This window comes from Brassica napus, chromosome A9, assembly GCF_020379485.1.
Source record: "Brassica napus cultivar Da-Ae chromosome A9, Da-Ae, whole genome shotgun sequence".
NCBI lineage: Eukaryota > Viridiplantae > Streptophyta > Magnoliopsida > Brassicales > Brassicaceae > Brassica > Brassica napus.
Window position 1 is genome coordinate 42,067,154 of NC_063442.1, and position 8,357 is coordinate 42,075,510.

Here is an 8,357-nt window from a genome sequence, read left to right on the forward strand (position 1 = left end):
TAGTGCAGTTTTAGTGTTTAAATTTTGTTTTATTTTAAGTATCATTTTATATTTTCAATGCATTTATTTATTAGTTTTTTTTAATTTTATCCTCATTTTACCAGCTCATTAATTAAGATAACAACGGAATCATTGCATTAGTTAAGGGTAAAATAATAAATTTAATCTCTCTCTCTCTTTCTCTCTCTCTCTCAATGTTTTAGGCGAAAGCAGAAATGGAGACTTAGGATTGCGGGTCTTCAAAATCCCGCGGGTTAAACCCATCCCACTTTCGACCCGTCCCGCGAGGCCGGCAATTTTGCGGACTTACCAAATGGAGGTCCAATCCGGCCCTCCAGCAAGCCTTTACGGGCCAGGCCCGCGGTCCAGGTCCTTGATTACCATCCTAGTATTAGTGCAGTTTTAGAGTATAAATTTTGTTTTATTTTAAGTATTATTTTATATTTTCAATGCATTTATTTATTAGTTTTTTCAATTTTATCCTCATTTTACCAGCTCGTTAAATAAGATAACAACGAAATCATTGCATTAGTTAAGGGTAAAATAATAAATTTAATGAATTTTTAATTTTGTGTGAAAACATAGAACAACATTTAAATTGAAACAATAAAAATACAATATTTTCAATGATAAATTTCAGGGGGGCAAGAAAGATGTGATATTTCACAAGCTTTATGCACCATACATTTTTATCAAAATATCTACGGAATTAATCCCCTATATATTAATAGATAAATATTTAAAAAATTATAATCTATAGTTTATATTAATTATAAAAGTGATCTGTCGAGTTGTCACATAATCGAAAATGCTAATTTTCCTTACGCGGCGGCTTGAGAATCAATTAAAAAAATTTGTTAATGCAAAATTAAATTGATATGGAATGTCATATTATATATTATATCTATTATGAACCATTCATTTCTCAAATTGAAATTATTATATATTCTTTACTTAAATAAAACATACAAAATAACATAATGTGATTAAAATATATATGGAAATTAATGATTTTAAATAATAAAGATTTGCTAACAATCTATATACTTTCTATCATTTTTGTTTAATTATTTATTATTAAAATAAATTGCAAAATTACATTAATCATATAATAAATATTTAGATTTTTTTTGTATATGTTGTATTTTGAATTGTTCAAAATGAATATAAATTACTAAAACTGTTAAAAGTCTCACATAAACTTTTGTGATCAAGGTTTAAATTGTTTTCTATAGTAAGATACAATGATTGTAAAATCATATGAATAAATAATTTTATTTTAATATGTGTTTATGTTAATATATATATATATTATATATCTTTTAAATTAAACTATACATCATGTGAAAATACATAGTTTTATTTTGATATATGTGGTGAACGTATATTGAAAAGTTAATATTTTAATTTTGAAATCTTTATTTGTTTTTTTCTAAAAGATTAAAAATTATTGAAACCACTAAACATTGTACATTAAAAAAAATCGTTGGTGTAAAATTTTGTTACATAAATATGCAAATAATCATAAAATCATGTGAGTAGAAACTTCATTTAATAAATATTCATATTAAAAGTATACTATATATTTATGTTAATATCATTTAAATTAATTATATATCATATATGATACATAAAATTGATTGTTTTGATTTATTACCCTAAAATGATTGTGAATTAACAAGAGCAGTTGTTTGATTTTTATGTTTACGCTAATTTATTAAATAATAGTAACTGATTTCTTAGTTATTTATTATACAATTATTACTTTAGTATTTCATAATACACAGAAAAACATAAGATAAGTAATAAATATAAAATACTAGGGTCGGTCCGCCCTACGGGCGGGAAGTTAGAAAAAAACTATTTTATATGAATTTACATTAATTTTATGAAGCATTTTTTTAAAAAAAATATAGATTGAAAACGATATTATAAATAAAAATAAATAAATAGAATTCAGAGATCATGTTGTTATTTTTAATAAAATATTTTTAGACTGAATTAAAATAACAGTAACTTTCATTATTCTATGAAGAACAATCTAATATAATAAGATTAATGATGTCCCTATATAATTATGCAATGATCATGGAATTATCTAAACCAAAACAGCCTTCTATTAGTGTGAGTAGCTTGGTCTTTGTATGTGTATGTTTTAATTAAAATATGATAGTTTTTTCCTAATGAAAATTATACTTCAACTTCCTAGCCACTCTTTAAATTGAATATGGTATATCGTTATTAAATAAGTTTAGAATTTATTAGATTAGTTTTACTATTAATTTAGAAGTTATGAATATAGTGGAAACTTGCGTTATGAATTAACAATATATTTAAATTAAATGATAATATTGCACGGACGTTTTTATAGCATTCATACTCGTATGTAATAAAGAGCTTATACTGCAGATGCGTGTATTATCTTGCAAAATATATTTTTGCATTGGTGTATTAATACTTTGAAATAAAATTGTTTATCGTACAAAGGAAATCGTACAATATTTTTAAATTTCAGAGTGTTCATTTATTCAAATAGCTAAGTAGGAGTAATATATAATAATATCTTTGCGCTATTGTATGAACAAAAAAAGTTAGGAGCACCATTTATCATAAAATCATGGATCGTAAAATCATGGATCTTAAAATATAAATTGATGTAAATGGGAAAAAAAAATATATGAGCATTATTTATCATGAAATTATGGACCTTAAAATAAATGGATGAAAATAGATAAATCAAATAATTATTTCTTTTTTTTTATTTTTGCTAAAACACGTTAACCACATGTGTCTTCTCTAAATAATTAATCGTTATCTGTGTTTTAATGTTGTGTGTGTGGCCTTGGACTTGGTTTTTCATGTAAGAAGTTTGTCCAAGTTTTGGGGTTTTAATAATCAGTTCTTGATGTTTTAAATGTTTGGTTTACATATCGTGAGATTAAATGGCGACTATTATTTGGTGGACCCACTTCCTTTTAATGTTTTTTTTTCTTTCATTCTTATTTCTTAAATATCTTCCACGAAAGACTTTTTTTTTTTTTCTTAAATAACTTTGTAGACATTTCTAAGATCCATTCTATTTTAAGGCCTCATCTTCTTCCTATTGCTAGAACAGGTAAACATTAATTCCCTATTTCCTCTCCGCTAAAAAAAATGGTACATTGATATAAAAGTAGCAAGAGATTACAAAATATTATAAGCTCTAGATAATCTCATGCTCAGAATCTTAAGGCATAACTGAAATAAGAAACCCGAAGAGTTAATATGGCCCAAATTTGAGATATGAAAATACCCAATAAATAAAGCGAAGAAGAGAAAGCCCGAATACAAAGCTCAAGAAGAGGAGCCTCTTTCCTTAGTTTGAAGAAGCCCGATAGAAGGTGATTAATCGACAATGGTGGTCATCAGATGTAAAACCGAAAACCAGAATTGCATAGTTTCAGATGCGAATTTCTCATTTTGATCCCAAAAGAATGAGATTTTGTTTCTGATAAGGGAGTCGATTTGTGAGAAGATTGAAGCTGGCTCTCTATTTATCTCAACGTTTCCTTCTCGTCTCTGTCCGGTTCGTATCATATTATGTTTTTTTTAAATTCTGCAGGTTCGTTGATTCTTTAAATCAGATGTCTTTTTTCCAATTTCGATTTAAAGCCTTGAACTTTCTCTCAAGATCTATAGCGGAAGATCATCGATGTCAAACGCCGAAGGCCACCATCTCTGTTCTAACAACTGGGGTTTCCTCTCCGCAACCATGAATCTTTGCTCCAACTGCTACGGCAATCTATGCCTCAGGCAACAAACTCGCATGAAATCCACCGTCAAATCTTTTCTCTCCTCCTTCGTCGTCACAGATCGTTTCCGTCTCTTCTCTGATGATCTAAACCTCTCGTTTGAAACCCATCAGCCGACCTGAGATAAGGCCAAGAACGTATCGAATACGATGACTCAAACGACAAAACAACCATATATAACTGGATGGACCTTTCATTGTAAGATTAGTAAGATGGTGAGGATGATGATCATGGGACAGAAACTAACCTTTTTATAGGTCGAGTTTCACCGACTCATAGGGGATAAAAAACATTGAATGAGGAATCGTGGTTTGTGTGGGTCCAAGGAGTTAAGAAAGCTCTTAATGGCGATGGAGCACTTCATCCAGTTATGAAGCAGAAGATATTTATTGCAGACGAAACGACAGGAACGAAGATCGACACAGATATTAAAGAACTTCTATTGTAGTTTGACCTTTTGGAGCTTGAAAATACGAAGAACCAGAATTTACAGTCGACATCAACAAAGAAGGAGAACGGAAAACGTGAAAATGTTGTGAGCTTGCGTTGATTTTTTAAACCCAAAAGTAATGTTAGTGAACATAATATTTTTTAAGCCCAAAAGGTAAAGCCCGTGAATATAATATTTTTTTAAACCCCAAAAAAAAAATACAATATTAGTGAGCAAACTTAAGCCCAGCACGAAGAAATAAGGCCCATTATTGATAAGTTTAAATGATGCGGCGCGTTTCAGGAAAAGCGGACACGTGTCAACCCCTCAGAGAGCGAGTTTCCAGCTGGATGGCCTAGGAGAGAGGCAGACAATTTTATATATATATAGATTCATTCTGCACAAGGCACATATTTTAACTTAAGTATGTATTTTTTTGATAATTTTAAATCTTAAACATTTTCTAAATTTCAGGCCAAAACAAAATAACGAGATGAGAATAAATCCAAAAATCAATATTTATATCGAGCAATAACGAGAATGAAAATGTGATACAAAAATAAAAAAAAAAATATCAAAGATAGGTATGATTGACACGTGAACTTAAACTTTTCATAACCATAATTAACTTTTAAATTGTTAAATCATGATATAAAATTGTGCTGGCATAGTTTCGTTGTAATCAAATAGTAGGCTTGAGATGATTAGGTTTAAACATTAGGTTCTTATGCAATAGCTGATTTTTTGACCTAAAATATTTTTAAAAATGAGATAAATTCATCAATAAACAAATTATGTAATTAACAAAAAAAAATTAAAAAATGTTTTAAGGGTCAAAAATATTAATTCGATCAAGAATATAAACTTTAGTTTTTCATATAATATTTTTTATATAAATTTACCTTGTGCGAAAAGCAGATCTTATCATAGTAAATATAAAAAGTGGAGACGTTTGTGCACCGAAGAAAAATATAGACGTTAATTATTTATTTTTAAATAATAAAAATTTGCTAATAATCTGTATATTTTCTATCATTTTTGTTTAATTATTTGTTTTTAAAATAAATTACACAATTAGATTAGTTATATAATAAAAATTTAGATTTTTTTGTATATATCGTATTTTGAATTATTCAAAACGAGTATAAATTAATAAAACTTTTAAAAGTTTTCCATCAACTTTTGTGACCAAGGTTTAAATTTTTTCCATGATAAAATATAATGATTATAAAATTATATAAATAAATAATTCTATTTTAAATTTACCTTGCACGAAAAGTAAATGTTATCATAGTAAATAGAAAACGTACAGACCGCAATGCGTAAAATCGCGGAATTTATAAGCAAAGATGATGTTGACCTAATTTTTAAATGTAAAATAAATAAATAAAAGATACGTTTTGGTAAAGAAGAGACATTTGAGAGGCGCGTGAAATCCGGGGTGTTTGTTAATACAGGGCACCGCTCACCTAATCTTTTATATAAGCCAAAAGATCCACCCCTTGTTTTATACTTCATATTTTCATTTGCATTCAGACTTCTCCTCTCCTTTTGTTTTTTTTTGTGTAAAAAGATAAAATATAGAACTCTATTTTTATTATTTCTTCTTTTGTAGTTTGGTCCGAAGGACTTTTTCTTGATATGGAGGCTGTTTTTTGGCTGTTGGATTTCTCGACTCATCCACTATCATCCGGTGGTTATCTTCCGCCGCCGTCTCCGGTGTTTGTTTACCGTCGCCGTTACCGGTTTCTCTCTACCGTCGCCGTTACCGGTTACCCTCTACCGTTGCCGTTTCCAGTTCTTCTCGTTCGATGCCTTTTCCGGTTACAGATGAACCTGCGGATCTTCAACTGTTGCAACAGATCTAGATCTCTCAAAGGTGGTTGGATAAATGGCCCATGGACCTTATATAGATCTCTGGCCCAGGTTATCAGATCTTTGAGCCCATTGAAGATTGGATACAAATACAGAAAATTAGCTGTCCAAGCAAAAAAAAAAAAGCTGGCTTCTCTTAGGTATTCTCTACTACATGTGCGTATCTAACAAATTCCTCTTACTCCTCTCATGTATTAGCTAGTACATGTGCCATCTAACAAATGTATCCGCTTTTCTTCTGATCTTTTCGTTTCTCTTATTCTGCAGATCAAACATGCGCCGAGCTAACAAATACATGCATGGCTCATCCTATAAATACAGGAAGACTAGCTTTTCCAAACCACAAATCAAAAAAACCCGACTCCTCTTAGGTAATCTCTGTTACATTTTGTCCATTTTACAAATAGATCTGTTTTCATCTGATCTTTTGTTTCTCTTATTCTGCAGATCAAACATAGCTTCTGAAATTCTGCTTAAGGTATTTTTCTATCTCCATTGTTTGATCCAATCCATATTTTATATTCTTTGATTGATATACCAAATTCGAATTAAATGGCTGTTTCCTCTTTTTGCCCGTAGGAATGTTGAGCAAAGAGATGCATTTCTCGTGGAGACTGGTGGTTCCATGTTTGCTCCGTGATATCATGACCCAGGGTAATGATATCTGTTGGGCAATTGCCTTCGTAAGGCAATTTGAGTTTCTCCTAAAGAAAAACCATCGTATGGATAAGGATGAGGATCATCTCTCCGTTCAATATTTCATCAACAACACACCCAAACAATTTATGGAAAAAAAGGGTTATGGTGGGATCATGGACATTACGTGTCTACCATCAGTTTTGTTGGATCATGGCACAGTCTTGGAGAAACACTGTCCACTATCTGAGACCCTTCAAGTTACAAGATTTAATGCTGATGTGAGTCCAATCATTTCTCATTTTAATCTTTTTTCACTTTTTCAGACTTGATTTATAACTTTTTATATTTTCAGGAAGGTGTCACTGTTTACAAACCTAGCAAAGTCCGAGTGCGCTCCTTGTATGACAAAGAGTTTAAAGATGATGTAGATCGTTTCCATCGTTTTCATGGAAGTCTTATTCATCAGATTGAAGTAGGATGCGCCACTGCAAGAATACCTATCTATCCAAGCTATTATAAACTTAAAGGAAAGGTGATCAGTTTTCACTTGTTTTTATTATTATTTATTATTATTATATATATTGCCGTTTAACTAATGTTTGTTTTGGAGCAGGAAATTTATTGTCCAAGCAAAGCAGAGTTGAAGAAAGACGAACTACATGGGCATATTGTCCTTTTCACGGGATATAGTTGTGATGAATATAATAAAGTCTACTATCAGTTCCAAGAGACAGCTGGAACATCAGTGGGAGATGAAGGTTATCACTACGTTTATGCCGACTTCGTCGAAGTGTATGTAGAGATGGCGCTGTGAGGTAATACTCTTTGCTTACTCTGCAGAATTTCTTCTGTTATCTAATTTCCTGTTTGTGTTCATCTCTTTATATATTTCTTTAGCGGTTCTGTTCTCTCGTGTTGGTTATTTACCTATCTGTCTTGTTTCCTGTTGGTTTCATATTCTCCACTGTTTCAGTACTGTTCTTGTTATACTCCTCAGATGGAGGCGTTAGTTGATACAGTTCTCTCTCGTGCTAATTAGTAGTCCTCCAATGTATGTTTAGTGGTTATGCCATTCACTACTGTATATCTAGTAAGAATTATATTATGTTCATCTCTGTCTGTTTGTTAATTGGTAGTCCTGTTTAGTTATGCTGATTTGTTGTCTGATGTTAGTGTGAGTTCATAACTGTTTCTATTATTCCTTTATCTACTGCTTCTGTTATACCATTTATGTTTGAACGATTAACTTGAATTTTGCAGGACAGGTTGCTGCTGACGGATATGGTATACAAATAACTACAATAATGGAAGTTTGAAGTGGAATAAGTGAATAACTTGGGAGACTTGTTAATATGTCGTGGAAGTTTGAAGTATTAATAATTTGGAAGACTTGTAGCTGTCGTGATTGATATAACCGACCTCTTATATGGTTTAATAGATCTTTGAAATAGAATAAACTTGAATGACTTTGTCAATATGGTCGTGTCTGATATAACCGACCTTATATGGTTTAATAGATCTTTGAAATAGAATAAACTTGAATGACTTTGTCAATATGGTCGTGTCTGATACAACCGACCTTATATGGTTTACAAATAAATGAAGTAAAATAATTTGGAAGA

At 30.6% G+C, this 8,357-nt stretch overlaps 1 protein-coding gene and 1 long non-coding RNA gene across 5 annotated transcripts; one reads left to right on the plus strand and one right to left on the minus strand.

The window, feature by feature from the left end:
• Positions 1–3,145: 3,145 nt before the first annotated feature.
• Positions 3,146–5,475, minus strand: LOC125578593. Its single transcript, XR_007316704.1, has 2 exons — positions 4,039–5,475; positions 3,146–3,909 (listed from the first exon to the last, which is right to left on the minus strand). It is a non-coding gene; the product is annotated as an uncharacterized LOC125578593 (long non-coding RNA).
• A 259-nt stretch (positions 5,476–5,734) lies between these two features.
• LOC106434791 lies at positions 5,735–8,357 on the plus strand. Of its 4 annotated transcripts, none has more exons than XM_013875642.3 (7): positions 5,735–6,236; positions 6,364–6,467; positions 6,544–6,574; positions 6,676–7,013; positions 7,088–7,267; positions 7,349–7,550; positions 7,996–8,357. In XM_013875642.3, the coding sequence occupies exons 4-6, from the start codon at positions 6,678–6,680 to the stop codon at positions 7,547–7,549; spliced, it is 717 nt and encodes a 238-aa protein (XP_013731096.1). In that variant the 5' UTR covers positions 5,735–6,236; positions 6,364–6,467; positions 6,544–6,574; positions 6,676–6,677; the 3' UTR covers position 7,550; positions 7,996–8,357. The 4 variants fall into 4 exon arrangements, with proteins under 4 accessions (XP_013731096.1, XP_013731094.1, XP_013731097.1 ...); XM_013875640.3 differs by having other exon boundaries at positions 5,736–6,252; XM_013875643.3 differs by having other exon boundaries at positions 5,736–6,252; positions 8,001–8,357.

What these genes read in the sequence shown, in the direction of transcription:
- LOC106434791 (XM_013875642.3), top strand. Translation starts at nt 6,678, where the DNA reads ATGTTGAGCAAAGAGATGCATTTCTCGTGGAGACTGGTGGTTCCATGT. An exon ending in TTACAAGATTTAATGCTGAT is followed by an intron (nt 7,014 to 7,087) that starts GTGAGTCCAATC and finishes TTATATTTTCAG; the next exon opens with GAAGGTGTCACTGTTTACAA. An exon ending in ATTATAAACTTAAAGGAAAG is followed by an intron (nt 7,268 to 7,348) that starts GTGATCAGTTTT and finishes GTTTTGGAGCAG; the next exon opens with GAAATTTATTGTCCAAGCAA.